Genomic DNA, 25634 nt, shown 5'->3' on the forward strand with positions numbered 1-25634 from the left:
CTCGCAGAGCTGAGGGGCGGGGCCGGGGTGGGGCCAGAGCGGGGCGGGGCCTGCTCGGGCGCCTACCTCTGAGCGCGGCTGCGGCGGAAGCAGAGCAGTGATCGAGCCCAGCAGAGCGAGCCGGTGGCTGCGGCGTGTGGGCTGAGAGGTGAGATATGCCCTCGACGCTTCTCGCTTTGGTGCCATAGGCCCTGGGCTGGTTACCTCCTCTCTCCCAAGCTCAGCGCCTGCCCCGGGGGCCTGCACCGGCCTGCAGCTGCCCCGGGGAGACGGAGGAGACGGGCCTGGTCCGGACGGCGGATCCTTTGTTTTGGCGCGACAACGGGGGCGGGGACGAGCCCTGAAGCCCGCAGATCGAGAGACCCGGCCCGGTGACGGGAGGCCGGGCCGCGGAGCGGAGATCCGGCTGGAGACGCCGAGCCTGGGGGACGGGGGAGCCGGACCGAGGATCGAGAGGCTGGGACGGGGGTGGTGGGAGACCCGCGTGGGAGGTGAAGGGCGGACAGCGGGAAGCTGGGGAGCGGAGACCCAGCCGGAGACGCCGAGCCCGGGGGACAGGTGGCCGGGCCGAGAATGGGGGGTGTCGGGAGACCCGGGTCGGCTCGCTGAAGCCTGGTAGCAGGAGGCTTGACACGGGTCGCTGTGCCGGGGGAGGAGAGGCGCGGGAGGCCCAGGCGGGGGCGCTGAGGCCGGGGGTTAGGAGGTCGGACCCGGGAGCGGGAGGCAGCGGGGATCGAAGGCTGAAATTTTAATCGGGAAGGAGGTGAGGAGGCTGGGCGCGGAGAAAAGATGACCTGAGGGCAGGAGGCGGGCTGGTTCTGTCCTAAGGGCTCTGGCCCTCAGGGCTTATCCTCCCATTGCTGGTGAGGATTTGGTATCTGCTGCCTTCTTTGTCTAGATTTTATCAGGTTGACGGGTGACGCCTCTTTCCAAAGAGGTAGTTTCAAGTATTAAACTCCTATTCACTTTCAGACCTGAAGGCCTCCATGCATCCTTCTAGCTCCTGCGGGTGACTATGTATCCATGGCCCAAATCCCTTAGGCTTTGAAATCCCCTCAGCGCATGTTGAATAAGAGTGCCTTAGTCACTCTTGTTTTCAGTGGCTGTGCTCTCAAGCCTTACTTCCCAAGGCAGCTGCCTGTTTCCCAGTTCTCAATAAGTGGCTCCCAAGCCAAGAAACTGGGAACCAACCTTATCAGCTTCCTCTCCTGGCTCCTCCAGTTAGCCACGAAGCCTCCTGGCCCTCCTAAATATCCACTGGATCTGACCCCTTCTCTCCATCTCAGATTTAAGCCACCCTAAGCTCTTACCTGCCTACAGGAGGCCCCTCTGGCCCCTCTCCAGTCCATTCTTTATAGCACAGGCTGAGGGATCTTTACAGAATAAAAATCCAGAAAGCTGTTCCTTTGGTCATAGGATAACCCAGTCCCTTAACACGGTTAACAAAGCCGAGCATAGGTTGGCTCCTTGGTCCCCTTCATTTGGCACCGTTTCACTTTCAGCACAGCCACGCTGATCTTAACACTAACTGTTCTCTGCCTGGAACACTCTTGCATTACCTCTCTCTTCCCGTCACCACACACTTGCTTGAGGAACTCCTATTTAGGTTTCTGTTCTCATTAAACATTTCAAGGTTAAGTCTATCTATTATGTGTTCCTTTGACATCCGTCTCATCCTAAGAGGAAAGTGTCATATCCTTTACAGTTGCTTATTTTTACACTCTCCCCTATTAGCTCCTAAGCAAATTCCACAAGGAACTGTGTTTTTCTCGTTATCTTGTTCCGTATTGTCTTTCCCCATATTTGGGGCCTGGCACAAATGAATGCCAGTACTACAGTATTATGCTTTTTACTAATTATGCCCTATGTAGAAAAAAAAACTATTTTAAGGTTGCTTAGCAAATTATAATTAAATGATGCGGACTAGAAAGGAATGGTAGAGGTGAAATGCAGAGTTGCTGTAACGATGTGTGTATGCAGGATCGTATTAGGAGGTGCTAAGCAAGCTGCATAGACCAGCCTGTGTCAAAATGCGCTCAGCCACTTTGAATGTATTGTAGTTACGTGATCTCTAAGAATGAAATACAAAGCTTAAATCACCCCTATCCCAACCTGATGGTTTTGCTTTGCGCTTTTGCAGTGGAGGCTTTTGAAAGTTAGAATGTGTTTTAATGAATGAAGGAATGAACAGTTTATTGGAGTGTAGCAATAAAACCTGTTCCCAGTAAGAAAGAAGTGAAACATTGTATCCAATTACATCAGATTTGCTTTTGCTTTCCTGAAAAAAAAGTCTTACCTCCTGTGATTTTAAGAGACTGACATCTGATAGAGGCAATTATAATGCTTTTTTTCAGTTTTGCTTTCAAATCCAATTTAACACAATCTCCTATTGCTTCATCCCCCTTCTGATGCTGGAAAGCAGTCTTTAGTTTCATTAATGGCATTAGGTCAGTTCTGGTGCCTAGTATCAGATAGTTCCTTAGGCTCTGTCTCAAAGATGGGAAGCAGTGGTGTTGGATCTAAAAAAAAGATGTGGAATTCTTAGACTGTTAGATACTGTTGTGTACACATTGAACAAATACAAATGTAGTGGAGGGGGATAGGTACGCTGCTGTCATAGGACCCGAGGCCACATCCCAAGGGCAACACTTCCTATTTCATCCATAAATTAGGCAGGAGTAATATACATACCTCGCAGGGTTATTATAGGGATAAAATGAGAATGTCTGCGACAGTGCCTTGTAAATCTCTAAGTAATGTTGTTAATTCTCTGCCTATTTTGATCTTCAAGTTGCTTATAGAGTTTCTGCATTAGGGTAGAATAGAATAAAGTTATCTATTTTGTACTGAACACTGGCATCTGTCTTGTTGAGCCACTTTTGAATACAGTGAGCTCTGGTGCAAGTCACACATAGGGGTAGGATCTTGGTCTCCACTACTTCGAACACTCAGGGTTTACGACTCTGCACACAGTTGGTGTTCAGTCAATTGTTATGGCACAAATGACAAATAAATACTACTGACCCTGGCTTTTCGCAGTTTCAGACCTTCTCTGGCAGGTGGTTGTAAAACTGAATCACTTCTACAGAGGAGTGACTCTCAGTGGGAGGGAGGAGGCCTTACAGGTTATCTATAATTTTTATAAAAGGCATCCAAGATCCTTCATTCTACATTTATTTCATAACACAATATTTAAGTCTGCAAGGACTTTCCCATTTCTCCTTCTGCCCCTCCAGAGATACCATCTTAGGACAAGACTTCAGGTGAGGGGAAACAGGCCCCTTGCACTTAGTAAGCATTGTGTCCTTTCTGGCTTGTGGCTTTGAGTAGTGAGGAAGCCCTCCTGTCTGTGTCTTCCTGGTGGTGTGGTCCTTGCCAGAGAAAAAGAAAGAATGGTTTTGTTTGTGTGGCACAACTGAACTTATTTAAGTTTCTTCTGTATTTAATTTTACTTGCCATGTGTGAGATTCCGCCTTTATTACAAAATAAATATTAAAAGTCTGACTTTTAGCAGGCCCAATGACAATATCCAGTTTGGTGACTCTTCCCAAAGAAATGCAGGGACCAGATGGGAAATGATTTCAATAAAACTTCTAATACGTCACAGCAGAAATCTCCTCTTATCCAAACTGTTGTGAAAAAAGTATTTTCTTCTTTCTGTTTCACTTACCAAATCTGGAAACACGACTGCTTTTGAGACTTTGTCCTCTCTAATTGGTAATAAATATAATCCTGATGTTTTTCAAGTTCTTTGGCCAAAGTATGGGCCACCCTCCTTGTCTGTAGGTTCTTAACCAGATATGGAGGGCCAATTCTCCTACACCATTGTACATAAAGGACTTGAGCATCTGCAGATTTTGGTATCCCTGGAAGGAGGAGGAAGGGGGGTGTCCTAGAACCAATCTTCCATGGATACTGAGGGAGGACTGAATAATCTCCCCACAAGTCATAGTGAAAAGGCTTCACCTCTCCTTTAGAGACATAGAAAAAAGTGTCTTAATGACATCCTAAATGCTTAATATGAAAGTTATTCATATTTTGTGAGTAACTTTATTTTCAGAAGTAAATTACCCAGTGGCACCCCAAACACCATAAACATCATTCCTGGTTTCTTCGTGAGTTGGAGTGAGTGCACTTTATACTATTTCACTGTCCTTGCAGTCAGTTTCTATCATGTTTTTGTATGCTTCCTCTCTCATCTTAGTGTTTCTAGGTTATGGATTTTTGTTTCCTTTCTTGAAATTATTGATAGCATTACCCCTCCTATGTAGAACTAAGCCATGTAGAAGTGTGGGAAGCTGACAGATCTGAGTTTGAATCCAGGCTCTGCCATTTAAAAGTTACTTAACTGCTTTCAGCCTCAGTCAACTGAACTATAAAATGGAAATCTCATTATGCCTCAAAATATCGTTGGGAGGACTAACTAGAAATACGTAAATAATGAATACATGCATAGATAAATGTACCTTTTAGCTCAGAGTCTAGCCCCTATTAGCCAACAGTAAGAGGACCTGTTATTACACAACACTCAAATCGCATATTGTGTTATGATTCTTTGGGCTTTTCTTTGGCTACCTGTTTTGGTAAATTTTTACTTACAATTTTTTTGAAGATACTCGTATTTGTGGAGATGATTCAGAAGTGAGTGATGTTGGTTCTTATGTCTCATTTTGAGATTTAAAACCCGTTTGGTAGGGCAAATACCAGGTTTTAGACCTTACCTCAGTTTCCTTATAGGACAGGCACCAAGAACAACCCACTGATGGGTGACAGGTTAACTAAGTAGGAATAACTTAAACTGGTTATCCTAATTTAATATCTCATTTTGAAATCTCTACTATAGGCACAGCTTTCAAGCCATTTTTTTTAAAAAAATAAATTTATTTATTTATTTATTTGTGGCTGCGTTGGGTCTTTGTTGCTGAGCACGGGCTTTCTCTAGTTGTGGCCAGCAGGGCTACTCTTCGTTGTGGTGCGCAGGCTTCTCATTGCGGTGGCTTCTCTTGTTGCGGAGCACGGGCTCTAGGCGCGTGGGCTTCAGTAGTTGTGGCACACAGGCTCAGTAGTTGTGGTTTGTGGGCTCTAGACGCAGTCTCAGTAGTTGTGGCGCATGGGCTTAGTTGCTCCGCAGCATGTGGGATCTTCCCAGACCAGGGCTCGAACCTCTGTCCCCTGCATTGGCAGGCAGATTCTTAACCACTGCATCACCAGGGAAGTCCTCAAGCCATTTTTAATAACAGGTTGTTGTTGGGTGTTTTTTCCTAAAATGTTGATACTCTGTAACTTCATATAGAAATTTCAATTTTAGAAATTAATTTTTATTCCTCTCTTTGAACTCTGTAGATAATTTATTCTGCTTAACTTCATTATTGCATTATGCAACGGTCCCTTTAGTTGGCAAACCACAATAAAAACTGGGAAATCATTGCAACTTTTCACTTTAGGAAAACACAGCCTGAAATGCTTATGTATTTTAGAGTGACAGTAAATTTGTACTGACAACATTTTTTAACTTTTGAAAAATCTGACTGTTGTAGCTTCAGTGGCAAGTATTAAAGGGATCTAGGAACTCAGAGACCTGATTCTAAGACCCAGGTTCCAGGTTGCCATCTAATGTCAATTTATCTACTTAGAACTTCTCTGGGATCCAATATATGTTTAGAAATTTATTATCATCAGCATCCTGAATTGATGGAAAGAATTACATACTCAGTACAGTAAGAAACAATTAGCGTTAAGTCCATTGCGGGGCTACAATATATTTGTTATTTTTATTATTTTTTTTTTTTACGTTTTAAATAGCTTTATTGAGACATAATTCACATACTACACAGTTTATGAATTTAAACTATGGAGTTCAATGGTTTTTAGTATATTCACAGGGTAATGTATCCATCACCACAACCAATTTTAGAACATTTTTATCACCCCAAAATAAACCTCATAACCATTAGCAGTCATCCCCAATCTCTATCCAAACCCCTAAACTTAGGCAGCCACTAATTTACTTTCTGTTTCTATGGATTTATTGAAAATTTCATTCTTTTTTCTGGCTGAGGAGTAATTCATCATATATATATATATATATATATATATATATATATAAAATGTATACACATACACACACACACACACACACAATATATTTTTTAAGCCCCTATTGTATATTTTCCTATTTGTGTTTTGTCAAACGAAACTGTTCTAAGAACTTAAACTCTCGTCATCATATAGGGCATTTTCTTCCCTTGGGGGACAATTTTTTTTATCCTTCTGAGATGAGATCACCATGTCCAGAATAACTTATATTCAGCCAGGCATTAGCTAATGGAGGTGAGGTAATGCTGAGTGTAACTCTTAAGTAAGCTCTGCAGGAACCAAAGCTCTGCTCCCAAGTGTGTGGATTTGGTGCTTTCACGTGGGAAAAGCAGGTGGTGACAAGCAGAAAGCAAATGTGCACAAGTCTGATGCAGTGAGGATTTTATTTCTCATTATATAAATTTTCAGTAGTATATGAAGGTCAGCTGACAGGACTGGGGGGAAACAGAGACTCCACTCTTGGAGGGCACACACAAAGTAGTGTTCGCATGGGGACCCAGGGGAAGGAGCAGTGACCCCATAGGAGACTGAGCCAGACCTACCTGCTAGTGGTGGAGGGTCTCCTGCAGAGGTGGGGGCGGCTGTGTCTCACCGTGAGGACAAGGACACTGGCAGCAGACAACCTTTTCTTTCAACTAAAGTCAAATATGTTTGGCTTTCAAACCATTGTCTCAGTCTTGGAATTTAAATCTCTTTTGAAACCCAAAACTGAGCAATGACTTTTTTGTTCTAGTCATTATCTGCCTTCTCGCTGATTTCCAGTGTTTCTAGTTTTTAAATTATACACAGTAGCCTCAGAAAAACTCATAATTACTTCTTTTTCTGTTTGTTTTAATATTTTTGTTGAGTTTGGTGTCTCTTTCATGGTATCAGTTTTTCTTGAACAGTCAATGATTCTTGGTTATTCTCTTTTTCTGTCTGCCTGTGTTGCTTGTGATAGGGCACTGGAATGGCTGGACTTATCTTCGGAGTTTAGGTGCCAAATCAGTTGAGTTTGGCAAACAAGTTGGATGCCAAACTCCAGTTTGTGTTATTTGCTAATGTAGGTACTCTGTTTACCAGGTTTCAATGTACACTTTTTTTCCTTAAAACCTGTGGGGAAATACTCTGACTACTCACTATTCAGCCAACCATAAGAAAAAAAAGGGACAATCCCTCAACTGCTCCAAATGCAACTCACCAAGAGATGACCCTAAAATTCTCCTTCCTTCCACTTCTACCTATGTTCTCTCAGCTCAGTTTCCCAAAATCATTCCCATCACCTCAGGAATCTTTCCCTGATATTTCCTACTTTCTGTCTCAGCAATTCCTCAAGATTTCTGCTCCAGGATCCTTGTTGATTGCATATCAGCAGAGTAAAGAAAGTGAAATAGGATGAGGGACGACATCTGGGAGAGGTGACCTTTCAATAGAGACCTGAGCGAAATAAGTCATATTATATAATATTATATAACATAATACATCAGTGAGACTAGTATTCCGGGTAGTGGGAATAGCAAATGTGAAGACCCTGAGAGAAAATTATTTTTAAACCGTTCAAAGAATCCAGTGGGACCGGAATATAGCATGCTAGTTGCTGATTGGTGGAACTGAGAGAGGAAAAACCATCACTGTGTCATAGTGTTATGAGAGTAACAAATACACACACATAAAAAGCAATCCAGGACTTCCCTGGTGGCACAGTGGTTAAGAATCCGCCTGCCAATGCAAGGGACACGGGTTTGAGCCCTGGTCTGGGAAGATCCCACATGTCACGGAGCAACTAGACCCGTGAGCCACAACTACTGAAGTCCAAGGGCCTAGAGCCCATGCTCCGCAGGAAGAGAAGCCACCGCAATGAGAAGCCCATGCACTGCAATGAAGAGTAGCCCCTGCTCACCGCAACTAGAGAAAGCCCGTGTGCAGCAACGAAGACCCAGTGCAGCCAAAAATAAATAAATAAATAAATCTTTAAAAAAAAACAATCCGGGGCTTCCCTGGTGGCGCAGTGGTTGGGAATCTGCCTGCTAATGCAGGGGACACGGGTTCGAGCCCTGGTCTGGGAAGATCCCACATGCCACGGAGCAGCTGGGCCCGTGAGCCACAATTGCTGAGCCTGCGCGTCTGGAGCCTGTGCCCCGCGACGGGAGGGGCCGCGATAGAGAAAGGCCCGCGCACCGCGATGAAGAGCGGTCCCCGCACCGCGATGAAGAGTGGCCCCCGCTTGCCGCAACTGGAGAAAGCCCTCGCACGAACCGAAGACCCAACACAGCCAAAAATAAATAAATAAATAAATAAATAAATAAAATTTAAAAAAAAAAAAAAAAAAAAAAACAATCCAAAACAGGATAAAATGAAAATACAAGAAGGGTTCTAATTACATGCTAAGTAAATATATAGGTGGAAGAGATTAATTCTGGCATGGTGGATCAGGTATGATTCTGTGAAAGACTTTAAAGGAAGGGGTTTATTTCTTGTTTATGTAAAAGTGAGTTTGTTGACCCTGACACATGACTTCATAAAGTCATCATTGGTAAAAAAAAAAAAAAAACACACAAAGGGAACAAAATACATCATAGTATTTGTTCCTGAGAAATCCTTATCAGAGAAACTGTTTTAAATACTAGTCTTTAAAAATTCAGATTTTTTTTTCTTTCAGCCATCAAGTACCTTCTGAAACAAAATTGTCTATTTGATGTCTAATATTGGAAATTATTAATTACAAGTACTTGTATTAAGGCTAATCAGGCTGAAATGTTTTTAACTTTTAAAAATGATTTGGTTAAAGAAAGTTGATTAAATGTATGAAAAGGAAATGACTACTTGAAAGTCACCTTATATTTAGGTTACATCTTAACCTTGGTATGAACCAAGAAGCCAAATGCAATTGACTCTTGAACAACGAGGGGTTAGGGGACCCTCCCTATAGTCGAAAATCTGAGTGTATAATTTTTAGTTGGCACTCCACAGCCATGGTTCTGTATCCATGGATTCAGCTAACCTCAGATGGTGTAGTGATGTAGTATTTGCTATTTTTAAAAATGCACGTGTTAAAAAAAAAAAAAATCCATGTGTAAGTGGACCTGTAGAGTTCAAACCTGAGTTGTTCAAGAGTCAACTGTATTTTAAAATTCTGGAAAGCTTGCCACTGTTTAAATCTAAACCTTCTATTACCGGTCTTAAGGATAGAATCGCCTTGTCCCACAGCTTTATTGTTGGCAAGAAATAAAAGATTGTTAGAAGTTAGCATTTCAGTCCAAGAATCACTGTGCTGTTGCAGAAGTGTTTGGTAAGACGTCTTATGCCCTTGATCATTGGTGGGAACATAGTAGCCTTTAGGGGTTCCTGAACAGCTACTGTGCACCCTACATTTGGCAAACTCATTCAAAGCGCCAATTTGAGGCAAAACCCTGGGGCCAGAAAGACACTGGCAGGGGCTCTGGGTTCACCTTCAGAAATTTTATTAAGTCTTTTTTCCCATCCCACTGTGTTTTCACTCCAGATTTTCCACAGGCTGGCCAGAAAGTCTTGAAACATAAATAACACTATTTTCTCATGGATTATAATATAATATCAATAAGCCATTTATTATGTATCTGCCTGCATTTCCAGAATTGTTAGCCAACCTGTACTGTTCTCTCAGTTAGTCAAGTTAACAACTTTGTTTTTCAACCATGGATGGATAATTATTTTGACTTGCGTTGGGGCAAGTTGGCCTCTGTATTTATGGTTGAAGGAAGTTTGAGATTTCCATGTGCCTATTAATGTTTTTATTATACATACGAAAGAAGAAGAGAAAGACAGATAGACTGGGACGTGGTACACAGCAGTCAAGGAAGGGTTGCTGCTTTCATATTTTTATCGCTCTCGAAACAGGGCTGAGAGTTGAAACTGGCTAACACAATACTGGTTGGTATAGTCTACCATTGTTGGAAGATATTATTTTATAAAATAATGTTTACTACAGTTTCCTAACTTAAAAAAAGTAGACATTATAGAAAATATAGAAAAATATTAAGGAGTAATTAAGTTGCCACTGATGCCATCACCCAGAGATAGCCACTGTTAATAAACAGGTTAAAAGGTAAAGATACTATAGAACCAGTGTATTGGATACACCATGACTTCACTATTTCTCTGCACAGATTTTCAATATTTTGATGAGTAATACATATCCTTCCCCTTCCCTCCTCTCCCTTATCCCTAGAGTTTTTTCCTGAGGCTGCATTCTTAGAAGTGTAAGTTTCCTAGAGCAGATGTCAAGCCTTTTATTGAGGGGTGTGGGAGGGACATGTTTCGGGAGGTGATACCAGTTTATGTCCCTTCTACTCATGTCTGGGAATGCCTGTCTCACACAGCTTTGCTAGACGTATGCATGATTAGTTCTTGTATTACTTGGTAAAATGCATGCATAAGTACTCATGAAGGTATAGATAGGACATTTGGGGATTTTTGTCTCAAAGTTCTGTCTTCTAAACAGAGAGGAAATGGGTACCATCACGTGAGAAGTGCCTCGTCCTCCTCGCGTCCAGTTCGCCAGCCTTCATACGTTGTGCCCAAATAATTTGTCTTCCTTGCGTTGTTATAGTGGATGAGCCCTCACTTGTTCTTATCTGAGGCTAATACCTCCCCATATGTGAGCTAGATTCACAGACCCCCCCTCATGCCTCCAAAAACTTCGCTCTTTTTCTCCTCTTGCCTTAATAATTTCTCACTTTCTATGGATCATTCTCATCAGCATAAAATCATGCTTTAAATGGCTCATCTTTAAAACCAAGCCAAACAAGGAATGTCCTCTACCCCTGGTCCCCTTTCAGCTACCATCCCCTCTCCTTGCCCCTTCACGGTAAAACTATGTTGACTCACTTTTGTTGTCTTTACTCATTTTTCTTTTCCCATTTTCTCCTCAACCCATTGCAGCAACATTGATCCTTTTAAAGTGTACTTTTCAAAAAGTATGAAACTTGACTGTTGTGTAAATATAAAATATGTCAAACATTTTATTCAATTAATTGATAATAGAACCAGTCCATTGTTAGGACCAGTTCAAAGGAGACTTTGAACAATAAACATAGATGTAAATGGTTGGGTATAATGAAATGAATTTGCTAATAGAAGCAAAACTGGTTAATACCCTATAGGGCAATAAAGTGTAATTTGGGAGGGTCATCTTTTCTACAAGTGGCAAATCCGTTACGTCATTACAAGACAAAACTTGTTTTCATTGCTATCAGTAAGAATCATCTGCACGGCTTCCATTTTTTGTGGCTTAACTTCCTACAGAGTTGTAAAATAGCCTAGTCAGGAGAAGGTCAGTCAAAAGAGGACACACTATACAAATGAACTTATCTACAAATCGGAAATAGAGTCACAGGTATAGAAAACAAACTTATGGTTACGGGTTAGGGGAGGGATAAATGGGAGATTGGGATTGACATATATATACTACTATATATAGACAACTAATAAGGACCTACTGTATAGCACAGGGAACTCTACTCAATACTCTGTAATGGCCTATATGGGAAAAGAATCTAAAAAAGAATGGATATATGTATACGTATAACTGATTCACTTTGCTGTGCATCTGAAACTAACACAACATTGTAAATCAACTATACTCCAAAAAAATTTTTTTAAAAATAATAAAGTCTTAAAATGAAAACAAAAGACACCCTGTAAAATCGGATAATCCCCAAGCTTTCTCTAGCCAATGCCTAGTACCACCCTGAAATAACATCCAGTAATTTCTTTCGCCCATTTCCAAGTCTGGGACAATTTTTCCTGACAATCCCCACTATGCCCATAACTTTCTTGCCAAAGCTAATGGTCTTCTGTCCTCAGCTGAAATGACCTCTTAGCAACATCTGAAATGATCAAACACTCTTTGGAAGACTTCTGCATATTTTGGTACACCCCAGCTACCTGATTTCCCCCCGTTTCACTCACTTCTCTTTAGTCTCCTGCTGGCTCCACTTCCTCCAGTAACCCTCTAATCATCAGGGTGCCCCAGTATATCTCCAGCCCTGCTCTCTCCCCGAGTTCCAGACTCTTAATTACCTATATCCACTATTTAACTGTAGTCCAAACTTTATCATCTCTTTCCGGGACTATTCCAGAGGGCTTCTCATTGGCCTCTGTGCTTCCGCAGTGGATTCTCCACTCAGCAGCTAGAGTGATCTTTTTAAAGCATGCTGTCCCTCCTCTGCTTCAAGCACTCCAGTGGTTTCTCCTTCTTGCAGTAAGGATAGAATCAAAGCTCCTCTTGGCTCCTAAGGCCCTATATGATCTTGCCTTTCCCACTTCAATTCCCTTCACTCCTTCCCTTCCTTTTCCACGCACTAGTCAAACTGGTTTTCTTTCCTGCACCATGAATACACGAAACTCTTTCAGGGCCTTTGTACTTCGGACCTTTCCCCAGCAAGGCAGCCTCTCTGGGTGGCCTCTATGTCATTTAGCTCTTTCTGTCAATGTCACCTCAGAGCTGGCTTTCCCAGCCTCCTCAGCTAAAGTAGCTCACACTACCAGTCTCTCTATTACTCTACCCTATTTTATTTCCTTCATAGCCCCTATCAGTATCTGAAATCTTATCAGTCTGTAATTCTTCTTCCTCTCTAGAATGAAAGTTTCTTGAAGGTAGCAATTTTGTCTTCCACTCTGTCCTAGAGCCTAGAATGGCGCCTGGCACAAAGTATGTGCTCACGAAGTATTTGCTCATCGACTGCAAGATGCTTCATCCCAGCTGTACACAGCGTCCTCCCTTAGATTTCTAGAAAACCCGCAGGAAGTAAGATGATAGAAAAGCAAAGAGCTTTTGTAGAAATGCACAGCAAAGACTGACTTTGAGAGAAGGTGAAACGCTACCCCCTTCGGTGGTTCCAAAATGGTGACACTTCCTCTCCATATTTTTTTCTCCATCTTCCCCCACGATAGGTGCACACAGTACTTAGGGACAGAGGAGGAAGGAACTGGGCTTTGGAGAAGAGAAGAGGTGTCTCCTTAATTTTCAAGAGACCTCGAAAGGGGGGACTTTGGTAACGGGGAAGTGTGGGAAGATAAAAAAGTTCTGGAAATGGATGGTGGTGATGTTTATACAACACTGTGACTGTCCTTAATGTCACTGAACTGTACACTTAAAAATGGTTAAAATGATAGATTTTATGTATATTTTATCACAATTTTAAAAATTTAAATTTAAAAAGGGGGAGGGAGCCTAGGACTTTCTGTAAAGGCTTTTGTGGTTGAGTGAGTCCTGTTGATGGGGTGTGTACTCTTTTTAAGATGTCTGATTTTAGCATGGGAGTTAGGTTAAAAGTTCTATTTTGATTGGAATTTTTGAGATAGGCAGGACTTCTAGAGGCTGGAGAAAAATTTTCTGTCCTTGTTTTTCTGTATTCTTTATTTAGGGAGGCGGATTGCCACAGAAGTACCTTTGCTTTGGGGAAGCTAGAGAAGACATGGTAGAACTCCAGACAGGTAGTAAGGAACTGGCTTCTTCAGAGGCAGTAGGGAAGAGTGGGAAGAAGAGGGCCTCCATCACTAAGCTTTGCGTCTGTAGACAAAGTCACTTAATCACTAGGAGTTGGGTTTCCTGACTTTTCAGATTGTTGGGAAAATAAAAGATAAGATGCCTAGCACAGTACCTGCTGTATAATAAATGCTCCGTAAGTGAGAGCTGCTTTGATTAGGACTCACTCACTGCGGGAGGTAAACAGAATTGTCTGACAGAAGAATGAAAGCAGGAACTTTAGTTTTTAATTCCAGGTTTCCTAAAGCCGGTCCACCACCTTAAATGAGAAAGTGGGATTTTCATGTCTAGTTTAAGAGTAAAGATTATGTGGAGGTTTGGAACTTCCTGGTGCTGAATCTCTTGGGAATCTAAGCATCGTAGAATAGTGTTATGTGAGGTATACCGTTTTTGGTTTTTGTTTTAACTGTGTTGAGTTGGAAGGCAGAGTTCTTACCAATGACCAGATCTGTTGTAATAGAAACAAGTTGCAGTGTGTATCTTGATCTGGTGGGGTATCCAAATGTAAAAATGTATCAGGCTGCACACTTCCTATCTGTGCACTATGTGTACTTCATAGCTCAATTAAAAACGAAAGAGATTGAGAAATGGGCGACCTTATACATACCTTTACAAAGGACTGTTCTCAGGTTTGACTCACAGAAGCCTTGAACAGTAGAGGTGAAGCTGGGAGAGTGATGGTACTGCTAATATGAAAATATCCATATAGTGTGTTTATTTAGAGAAATAATCATTGGAATAATTAATGCAGTGATCTTATAATGACTGATTTTGATTAACATCTATTTTCTTTATATTCTAGTTAATAGGAGTATCCATGGAGAACAATGAAAATTCAGTGGATTCAAAATCCATTAAAACTTCAGAGACGTGAGTATTTAAATGGAATCTCATACAAGCAGAGAAAGATGGGTGTATGTAATACAGCAAACTTTGAGGAAGCAGAAAGAATATGGGCTTTCAAGCCAGAGAGGCCCAGATGACTTCCTACCTCATGTGACAGCTGCATGTCTATACACATGTTAAATTATCCTCTCTGAATCTCCTCCTTAAAATAAAACTTTCACGGAACTGCGGGGAGGTTGGAGGGTGCCTGATGTGTAGTCAGAAACCCTGCCCTCGTAGCAGAAGGATGACCCAGGAGAGGCAGATGCACCTTCCGAACCTCTGTGCAGGATGAGAGGTTTTGTGTTTGGGGGAGTCTTTTGGCCTCCTGTTTATTTGTGAGTTTTAAGGCTAAAATAAAATGCCAGTTCTCAGTCTGGGGAAGAATTGCCTGGTTATAGATTATCTTTTACCCTTTGTCTCAGTCTTCCTTTTTGGAATATTCTGCTCATTAATGCTTCCAATAACCAGCAGATGGAGAAAGGGAAAAGATAGAACTCAAACACTCTTTTTTTTTTTTTTAATTTATTTATTTATTTTTGGCTGTGTTGGGTCTTCGTTTCTGTGCGAGGGCTTTCTCTAGTTGCGGCAAGTGGGGGCCACTCTTCATCGCGGAGCGCGGGCCTCTCACTATCGCGGCCTCTCTTGTTACAGAGCACAGGCTCCAGACACGCAGGCTCAGTAGTTGTGGCTCACGGGCCCAGTTGCTCCACGGCATGTGGGATCTTCCCAGACCAGGGCTCGAACCCGTGTCCCCTGCATTGGCAGGCAGATTCTCAACCACTGCACCGCCAGGGAAGCCCCCAAACATTCTTAATTCATGTCTGTTATTATCCATTTGGGATCTCTTGTGGTACATTTAATTCTAAAAGTTTATTTCTGGGGTCCAGTATTATTATTCTGGACCACCCAGGGAATTATAAACTAATTTTAGTAGTAAACAATACTGTTACAGCAGAACTATTAACAGGTTACCAATAAAGAGTTTTGCAATATTTGTTTAGCAAAGGAATTTGCCTAGAAATTAACCTTTTGAAAGGCAGTCTCATTTTAGAGGTTTCTTGCCTTTTTTTAAACCCTTTTAAACTGATTTACACATTTTCCTACCTTTTCCTATCATGCAGAACATAATTTACTATTTTAAAAGATAGAAATTTACTATCCTTTTCCAACAATATTTTTAGAATTGCATATAACGTGAAATATTCCCAGGTTGAGTGTGTGGGTACATGGACGTTAGGCATCAGTGTTTGGCTGTTGTTTCCTGATTCCTGGTCCAGGTCAAGGGTCAGGTTTGCAGCCTGTTTTGGTCAAGTTTTATTGAAGCATAGCCACACCCATTCGTTTACATATTGTCCTGGGTGACTTCCACCAGCTGGATGGAGTGGGCTGCAACAGAGTCTGTACAGCCAGCCAGCCTAAAATACTTAATATTTGGCGCTTTGAGAAAAAGTTTATTGACCCTGGTCTAGATAACAGAGGTTTTTGGATAAGTGACCTTTAGACAAGTATTTTCAATTATTTACAACAGTGATTCTATGTAGCAATAAATTATTAGTTTGTTCAGTGCACAGGGTTTAAGGAACAATTTAGGAATTGTGATAAATATTGTGTTTTGAGTCATAGTTGCCTTCTGTTGATTTCCTTATCATTTCAGGGTAATTTTTATGATTTCACTCTTACCTTGAAGGATAAAATATTTTAGAAAGTTTTTAAAAATTTACGTATAAAATGTATTTGATGAAATTTTAATAAAATTTAGAGGAAAGCAAAATATAGAGATTAAAAGTCTGAACTCTGAAGTTCAACTGATGCTTTCCGCCTTGGGTCTGACACTGTATCTGCATAACCATCAGCCTCATAGTGGTCACTTCCTCATCTGTGAAATGGCTTTTTGTGAAATTTTAGTGAGGGAAAGCCTGTTGCACACAACCTGGGCATATTATATTCAACAAATGTTAACTGTTCTTATGTGTTAGAGAAGTTGTGTTAATGTGAACAGCAGCATTGGTCATTTCTCTCTTTGTAAACTGTTGTTTGATTTCCAAACAGAAAGATCTTACATGGAAGCAAATCAATGGACTCTGGAATATCCTTGGACGATAGTTACAAAATGGATTATCCTGAAATGGGTTTATGTATAATAATTAATAATAAGAACTTTCATGAAAGTACTGGTATGTATCATAAGATAGTTTTTAATCCTTTACAAGTATTTGTACCATTTATATTTGGTGTAGTGTAAAAAACAGAATTGATGTTATTAGTTAGTAAACTAATGACACAGAATAGCCATGAAGTAGAGATAGAGCAGGACCCTACGGGTCCTACAATTCAACATGAACTCTTATCTTCTACCCATCATCAAAATCTCTCCCTCTTCTATCTGTATGTTTATCTCTTCTGCCCTGACTTCTGTGTAACCCTTGCTTCTTTATCTTCCTGCTCCCTCTTTCATGTTAATGGAAGGATCTCAACAAATAGTAAGTAGAAGTATTTTTCCATTCCAGGAACTGTGCAAGGCACCTCACAGAAATTGTCTTATTTAATTCTTAGAGCAACCCTGAAAACTAACCACCATTAGATGCTGAAAGGTTAAAAATCCTTCCACAGAGTCCCACAGATGATTTAGTAGCAGAACTGGGACTCAGCATTGGTGCTCTGAATCCACTTTCTGTGCCACTTCACCTGTGCCTTCATTCATTGTTGACTTTCTCTTCTTCCCCTGAAAAGAAGACAGACTCCCCACCCTTAAAGAGACCTTTCTTTTACCCTGCTGCCTCTTAAGCTTTGATCTGATTTTTGTCTCATTCCCTAAATCTTAAAAACATGTACTTTAAACTTGCCATCTTCACTTCTTTCCATCCCTTTGATCCTGTTTTCTCTGTTTCTACCTCAACCGCTCTGTAGAAGTTGCTGTTAGGTTCACCATAGCCTGATCACCAGATCCCCTTCTCAGTCTCTATACTATGTATGGCTTGAATCTAATAATACTTTCAGAGGTGTTTTTTTTTTTTTTAATTATTTATTTATTTATTTATTTATGGCTGTGTTGGGTCTTCGTGTCTGTGCGAGGGCTTTCTGTAGTTGCGGCAAGCGGGGACTGCTCTTCGTCGTGGTGCGCGGGCCTCTCACTATCGCGGCCTCTCTTGTTGTGGAGCACAGGCTCCAGACGCGCAGGCTCAGTAATTGTGGCTCACGGGCCTAGTTGCTCCGCGGCATGTAGGATCTTCCCAGACCAGGGCTCGAACCCGGTCCCCTGCATTGGCAGGCAGACTCTCAACCACTGTGCCACCAGGGAAGCCCTCAGAGGTTTTTTTTAAGAGAATGTAAAAAATAAAATCCCTCACGATCCTAAAAAGCTATTTAACATCTTACTGTATTACTTGATATTTTTTCCTTGACAGTTTCTTTCAAAGCTTAATTTTATCCATAATAGTAAGCAATATTGTATTTTGCTTGTTCCATTTAATGTAATATAAGCATTTTCTGTGTTGCTGTATAATTTTCATATCTGTTATTTTAATGATTATATAATATTCCATTCCCTAAGTATAGCGTTCACTTGACTTGCATAATTTACCATATGAATGAACACTTTGGCTGTTTCTTCATTTTTCATTTTTAAATTGGTGCTGTGATAATTCTTTGAATTTGCATATTAATCGTATTAGAATTAATTTTAGTTAAAGAAACTAGAATCTGCTGATTCAGTTTAGGAGGCTATCTACCAGAGTGCTGGTGAAAAGGGAAAGAAGCCAGATTACACTGGAAAGATAAGCCGGATTTGATGTTAGATTCATTATAAGGAGTGAGGAAAAAGTAGTTGAAAATGAGTGTCTAAACCTGAATGGCATCATTTGTATTGCTTTCGGCTCTAAGTTGAGATACCACCTTCAACCGTTAGGTTTTCTGCCTCACGTTGCTAGTTATAATGCCCTCGTCCCATAGAATTTTTCGTCATTGAACTTATTGGAGTTTTTTTTTCTTCCAGTTTTACTGAGATATAATTTACAGACAGCACTTATAAGTTTAAGGTGTACAGCATAATGATTCGACTTCCATAGATCATGAAATGATTATCACAATAAGTTTAGTGAACATCCATCAACTCCAACAGATACAACATTAAAGAGCTAGAAAAAAGCTTTTTTCCTTGTGATGAGAACTATTAGGATTTCCTCTCTTAACAACTTTCATATATAACATACAACAGTGTTAATTATGTTTATCACGTTGTACATTGTCTCTCTAGTACATCTCGAGTACTTACTTATCTTTAAAGGGGGGGGTGGAAATTGTTCTACTCTCCCCCCAAAAATACTTAGGCCTGTAGTCTGGCTTTAGCCTTAGAGTGAGCCCCTTTTCTGCTTTGAAATTTGAAGGTCAGTTTCTCACAACCGTCTCTGACAGCCTGTTATTTTCTGTTCAACTACTAAGTGGCTCACAAACCAGGACCAGAATTCAGTCACCTTGTCACACAGCTGCATGGCGTCCTCAGCCTTTCCAATGTCAAAACCTTGATGAGCTTACTTTAATTTTATAAAAATAATATATGGCCATAATATACATTTCAGAAATTACAGAGTAGCAAAAGAAAAATTGAAATCACTCCTAATGACACTACTCAGATAATCAACAATAATTTGGAGCTGGAAACATCTAGTCTTTTTTCTGTGCATATGTGTTAAGTTTACTCAATGTGTGCCCTCCCCCTGCAGCACTTTAGGATTTTTAAATCTGAATTCACTGTTCAGTCAATCCGCACGTGTATGTGGAAGGTGCTGTAAAGGCATGAGGAAAGCCCAGGACTCCTGGGTACAGTCCGCACACCAGCTTCAGTACTTTGTCCAAGTTCCTGGACTCCTCTGTGCTCCCACATCTGTGCAAATGAAGCCAGTCATGATAACAGTCTCATGGTGGTTAGAAGGCTTAATGGAGACCACACAGAGCAGAATGCCTGATGAACAGTGCTAAAGTGGCTAGTGGTTTGTGGGGTTTTTCCTGAAAAGGTGTTAGGAAAGTACTATTGTATCTTAGAATTGTTGGGAACTTGAAATCAAAGAAATAGTTCTTCTGAGTTTGTGAGGTGTGTATTGATACATATGTGTGTGTGGTGGTGTGTGTGTGTTTGTGTATGTACAATATGTATGTGGGTGTGGGTGTGGGTGTGTGTATATATATATATATATATATATATATATATATATATATATATATACTTATAATTTTTTCTTTAAAGTAGGATCCTATTCTTTTTTTTTTAAGTGACCATTTTCCCATACCAAAATTTTGCCTACAAAATTTCAGTGGCAATATAGTATCCCATTATATAAATGACTTTTAACTTATTTAACCAAACCTCTCTTGTTAGGCATTTAAGTTTGTTTTTCACTATCTAAGCAGCAGTGAAAGACGTCTTTGTGACTGTAGCACTATAACAGTTTATGTTATGAAGTGTCTTATGTGCTAAGAAATGAAAGAGACTGTGTCACCACGATCAGAATATTGAATTTTCTTAGCATTTGCAAGGAAGGGTTTACTGTGGATTGTGTGAATCACTGAATAGTTCATTTCAAAGCAGTTTATGTTTTCTTTTTAATTTACTTATTTTTATATATTTTTTATTTTTGGCTGCGTTGGGTCTTCGTTGCTGCACACGAGCTTACTCTAGTTGTGGTGCGCGGGCTTCTCATGGCGGTGGCTTCTCTTGTTGCGGAGCATGGGCTCGAGGCGCGTGGCCTTCAGTAGTTGCAGCATGTGGGCTCAGTAGTTGTGGCTCGCGGGCTCTAGAGCGCAGTCTCAGTAGTTGTGGTGCACAGACTTAGTTGCTCCGCGGCATGTGGGATCTTCCCGGACCAGGGCTCGAACCCGTATCCCCTGCATTGGCAGGCAGATTCTTAACCACTGCGCCACCAGGTTAAGTCAAATGTTTTTGTTTTAATGCAACTAAAAGTAACTTTTTCTGTTCAAGGGATGGCATGTCGGTCTGGCACAGACGTAGATGCAGCCAACCTCTGGGAAACCTTCACGAACTTGAAATATGAAGTTAGGAATAAAAATGATCTTACATGTGAAGAAATTTTGGAATTAATGTACAGTGGTAAGAAATAATGAACAGGATGACCTTCGTTGTCCAATTTATGTTACAATCTAGCTGTAATTATACACATATAAAAGTAAAGCATGAGAATTGTGGAACTAAACTGTACACAATCCTACCCTATATATTTTATGTAAGTAAAACAAGTTATTCATACCAGCTCCCTAGAGTGGTTTGAGGTGTGTTGCTCTGCCCCAAGTTGGGTTTACACGATCTCTTAGTTCTGTTCTCAGGTTTCTTCATCTTATTCCCATACAGTGCATATGAGATGGTTGAATAAAATTGCATTGGTTTTCTGTTTGTTTTTCTTGTTTGTAAACGTTTTCCCAGTTTCTAAAGAAGATCATAGCAAAAGGAGCAGTTTTATTTGTGTGCTTCTAAGCCATGGCGAGGAAGGAAAAATTTTTGGAACAAATGGACCTGTCGATCTGAAAAAATTAGCAGGTTTCTTCAGAGGGGATTGTTGTATAAGTCTAACTGGAAAACCTAAACTTTTCATTATTCAGGTAATATATAACTGAGCAACTTGGTTATTGAGGATTCATTAGGGATTAATTTACTCAACTGTGGATTATCAAAAAAATTTATTTTTTTCCCTGAAGCTACTGAACTATTGTTAGTTTTTTGTTTATTTAAACTACCACTTAGGAGATAAGAGAATAAATGTTAATTTTAGACTTCTAGCAAAAGGATTCTGCATAATTAACATCAATTTTTACAGAGCCTTTGCATTTCTTAGAAATAACAGTGATGCATGTACACACATATTTTTTAAAATAAATGTTTAGTTTCTTTTTCTTCTTTTTTTTTTAACTTTTTAAATAAATGTTTATTTTCTAACCTCTAGGCTTGCCGAGGCACAGAACTGGACTGTGGTATTGAGACAGACAGTGGTGTTGACGATGATATGGCCTGTCAGAAAATACCGGTTGAGGCAGACTTCTTGTATGCATATTCTACAGCACCTGGTAAGAAACTTACACATACTGAACGTTATATGTAGATCTTAAACAACGGAGAGTGTGTTCCAAAGGCTGCCATGATTCTGATATCCATAAAAAGCCAACTTGTCTGTATTTTAGGGTGCCTTAACCACAGGCAAGTCTCAAAAAGTTGTCTTTAGCAAAGTTGGGCTAGAAAATATGCATCTATAAGAAAGCATACTTACATAGTGTCATTCATGAACTTGACACCACATGGAAACTGTATTAAAACATAGGACAAGTCAGAGCTTTGCCCACTTCCTGGAATAGGAGAGAACTGCGTTTTCCAGGAATTCTTTGGAAGATAGGAAATTGAAAGGATAAGCATGAATAGCATATGCACAGGTAGAAATGGAATGAGGGAAAATAGAGTTAAAAATGATTTATGAAGAGGTTATCAACCTCCACTTTTTTGTGGTTGTATTATACGCATCATCATATAAATAAATATTTATTGATCATACAATTGTTTACTTATACAACTAACTCAGGGTGTCGCAAAGTTTGGAAATATAGGGCAAATGTATTTTTAAACACTATTACATTTTAAAATATAGTCAATGTGATTTCTTTTAACCTCCAGGCATCTTTCCAGATAAAGTACTTTCAAATTAAAAGCAATGGATCCAGGGAATTCCCCGGCGGTCCAGTGGTTAGGACTCAGTGCTTTCACTGCCACAGGCCCGGGTTCGATCCCGGGTCGGGGAACTAAGGTCCCACAAGCCACGTGGCATAGCTGAAAAAAAGGAATGGATCCAATAGTTAATCTGGGAGAAGAACAATAAATACACTATTTCCCCTTTTTGGACTTTTGAATATACTATAATGTGTTTATTATACTCTATTCAGATGCCCTGTAGACAAATTTAGGACACTCAAATGTGTGTGCATATGTAAGCAGGTTATTTCTTGGATAAGCCAATAATCTGATTGCAACATGATGCTACTTATAATGATCCTTTTTATTTCTTCGCTTTTGCATCTTCTGCACATTACCCTGTTGTTCCCTATTGGAAGGGAAGCCCAGGAAGTAAAATTCTCAGTAACTCAGTGGTGAAGTTAGTCCACAACTCTTTTCCTTGTCAAAGCAGAGGTATACATAAAGCACCCATTTGGTTTTTGTTTTGTTTTCCCCTGGAATCAAAGGTGTCATTTATTTATTATTTCCTTTTTATGGCTGATAACACCTATGGATGTTTGTGCTTGTTTTTACCTTCATGATTGTGTCATAATTTACTACATCAGCTGACACTGGATAGGCATGATATTTTGGTTACATTTTGCCTTGTAGGTTACTATTCCTGGCGAAACTCCAAGGACGGATCCTGGTTCATCCAGGCACTTTGTGCGGTGCTGAAGCAGTGCGCTCACAAGCTTGAGCTCATGCATATCCTCACTCGTGTTAACCGAAAGGTAGCAATAGAATTCGAGTCCTTTTCCACTGATTCTACTTTTCATGCAAAGAAACAGATTCCTTGTATTGTGTCTATGCTCACAAAAGAACTGTATTTTTAATCACTGAAGAAATGGATGATTTTTTTTTTTTAATCTGTATGCCAAGTGAGGAAATGGTGTGACTGATAAACCATATTTTCCTCTCATTTAAATCTAATCTAATCCCCCAGCTGATACATGGAAACATGTCACTTTCATAGCAATAAAACTACTGTGAAGCTACCTCAAACACAATCAGGTAGTTGAAATTGAATTTAATTAAGAATAAATAAAAATGGATAATGGTACAGTCATTATGAGAGGAAATGATTGTAAATTAACAGCTCTCATAATTAGCAAGTTTTAAGTGATTATGCTGTGCTACAAATTTTCAAGGAATTATGGAAGAATTTAAACATTGCTATAATGTGTTTCAGTGATATTGACAATGCTCTTGTTTCAGAGAACATGTTCTGGTTTTTGTCAAACTGTAGACATGACGATGTGGAATAATGTATCCTCGAACTTGGTGGTCCATGTGCACGGTCAAATGCTTGAAGACCTTGATCTTAGAATTAGTATTTGGAGACAAGACAATGGTATTTTTACATCACTCATCTGAGCACATGGTGTTGTGATGTCTGTCCCGAGCATGTCTTTGTTGTTTAAAAAAAAAAGAAAAAATCATCTTTAGTATTGAAAAAGGAACTAAATGTTTTACTTGAGAATATGCAAGAAAACTAAGTTGACTCTCTCAGGTTAAATGCCACATTAATAGAGGGAGACAGAGTTAGGACTATAAGGTGCTGAAATGCAACTCTTCCCACCAGCTGCTGGGCCTCGCATACCCACAGAATAGCTGAAGGGCCCTTATGCAAAACCTCAAACTTTGATCACACTGATAGCAGCGTGAATTGAAGAAATTCTATAGGAACATACTAAAATACAACTTACAGAATACACAGCGAGGTGTGAGGAAGAAACAGTAAGTCAATCAGCTGGGCACTCGTAAGTAGAAGATGGCTTGAGCCTGAGCAGGGACACAGCACAGCCTGTGTGATGAAGGCAGAGCCCTAGACTACAGCTTCAGGAAAAGGAATGCTGGCTAATTATCTTCATAGGTACTGGTGTGCGTGGACGATGCTCCCAAGGCAAGAAGCTCCAAGAGGGCTTCCCTGGTGGCGCAGTAGTTGAGAATCTGCCTGCCAATGCAGGGGACACGGGTTCGAGCCCTGGTCTGGGAAGATCCCACATGCCGCGGAGCAACTAGGCCCATGAGCCACAACTACTGAGCCTGCGCGTCTGGAGCCTGTGCTCCGCAACAAGAGAGGCCGCGATAGTGAGAGGCCCGCGCACCGCGATGAAGAGTGGCCCACGCTCGCTGCAACTAGAGAAAGCCCTCGCACAGAAACGAAGACCCAACACAGCCATAAATAAATAAATAAATAAATAAATAAAATTAAAAAAAAAAAAAAAAAAAAAGAAGCTCCAAGAAACTGAACCAAATCAAACTTCTGAAACGGAAATTTTCCAAAGATGGTGAGAGTCATAATAAAAATTGTAGCACTTTTTTTTTTTCAATTTTTTCAATGACAGCTTTTAATTGGATGTTAAATCAAATTCTTATCTGCCTTTCTGCAGATAGCACATTATATAAAATACAGCTAGCACCATTACCACTGTACCGGATACACTGAATAACAATTCACTTCTCACTTTACACCGAGGGGGAGAAGGGCTACAGCAGTTGTCAGCCTGTAAGAAATTAAGTATGTAAATTAATGCTTAAGTGTATGAATATGAATATGATTTACAAGAGGCTCGGAGTGTTGTTGGGGGAAAATCCTGAGGTCTCTCATTCCCGTTCAACGTTAACAAGTGCTCAGTGACCTTGACAGACTGCACGCAGACATGGGTGTGGCCACGTGTGCACGTGGCCACCAAGCTTTGGGAGCTGAAGTACTCCCGAAGAGCAAATCCGGGACTCCTTCTGGAATGTCCCTTTCTGCCATCCATGAATGTCAGCCCATAAAAGCAATTTCATTAGCATTTCCTCATTTTCCAATATAAGCGGTGAGTGTGGCCTAATAATATGGGCCCTCAACCATCCTTTGCCAAGGATGGGAAAAATCATAGCACTCTCTGTGGTAAAATTTTTGAGCATGTTAAGTGGTATTTTGTTGACATTTATAATCAAAGGAGAATGATACTGTTATGATCATACACGGTTCTCTGGAATGAAAGGACCATGGCACCCAGGATGTTAGCAGTCATCCAGTCTTCCCCCCTTTGGTGCCCAGGGAAACTGAAGGCCAGAGGGGAGCAGCAACGCGGCCCCGAGCCGGGGAGAGCAGGCAAGGAGCCCCCCAGCTCAGGAGGTGCTGGGCTGTGCCTGCATCGCTGTGTCCCGCTGGTTTTCAGTCTCCCATTTCCCGTGAGCTTTCTTTTGCTACAAGAAAGGAACTCACATTTATAAATGAGAGCGATTTGTTTTGGCTATGTCTATAACTTTTTCTAAGTCAATGAAGTATCTTAAAGTGTGTTCCTGCATGACAATTTTATAAAAAATTTGTTATTATGAATTTTTATTTCCAAATATAAATTCTTACTTAAAATTACCATCACA

The 25634-nt window shown here is 40.6% G+C and overlaps 1 protein-coding gene across 1 annotated transcript; it reads left to right on the forward strand.

Annotated features, from left to right (window-relative positions):
- The first annotated feature begins 3 nt into the window (after nucleotides 1-3).
- CASP3 (caspase 3) lies at nucleotides 4-25634 on the forward strand. The gene is made up of 7 exons (XM_007177859.2): nucleotides 4-148; nucleotides 14406-14473; nucleotides 16541-16665; nucleotides 20463-20591; nucleotides 20922-21097; nucleotides 21439-21559; nucleotides 22866-25634. The coding sequence occupies exons 2-7, from the start codon at nucleotides 14421-14423 to the stop codon at nucleotides 23087-23089; spliced, it is 828 nt and encodes a 275-aa protein (XP_007177921.2). The 5' UTR covers nucleotides 4-148; nucleotides 14406-14420; the 3' UTR covers nucleotides 23090-25634.

This window comes from Balaenoptera acutorostrata, chromosome 21 (assembly GCF_949987535.1).
Source record: "Balaenoptera acutorostrata chromosome 21, mBalAcu1.1, whole genome shotgun sequence".
In the NCBI taxonomy this organism is placed as follows: domain Eukaryota; kingdom Metazoa; phylum Chordata; class Mammalia; order Artiodactyla; family Balaenopteridae; genus Balaenoptera; species Balaenoptera acutorostrata.

Bases quoted from the DNA above. Each gene is read 5' to 3' on its own strand.
- CASP3 (XM_007177859.2), top strand. From the start codon at position 14,421: ATGGAGAACAATGAAAATTCAGTGGATTCAAAATCCATTAAAACTTCA. The intron at 16,666-20,462 runs GTATGTATCATA...TTTCTGTTCAAG, and splicing joins GAACTTTCATGAAAGTACTG to GGATGGCATGTCGGTCTGGC. The intron at 21,560-22,865 runs GTAAGAAACTTA...TTTGCCTTGTAG, and splicing joins TGCATATTCTACAGCACCTG to GTTACTATTCCTGGCGAAAC.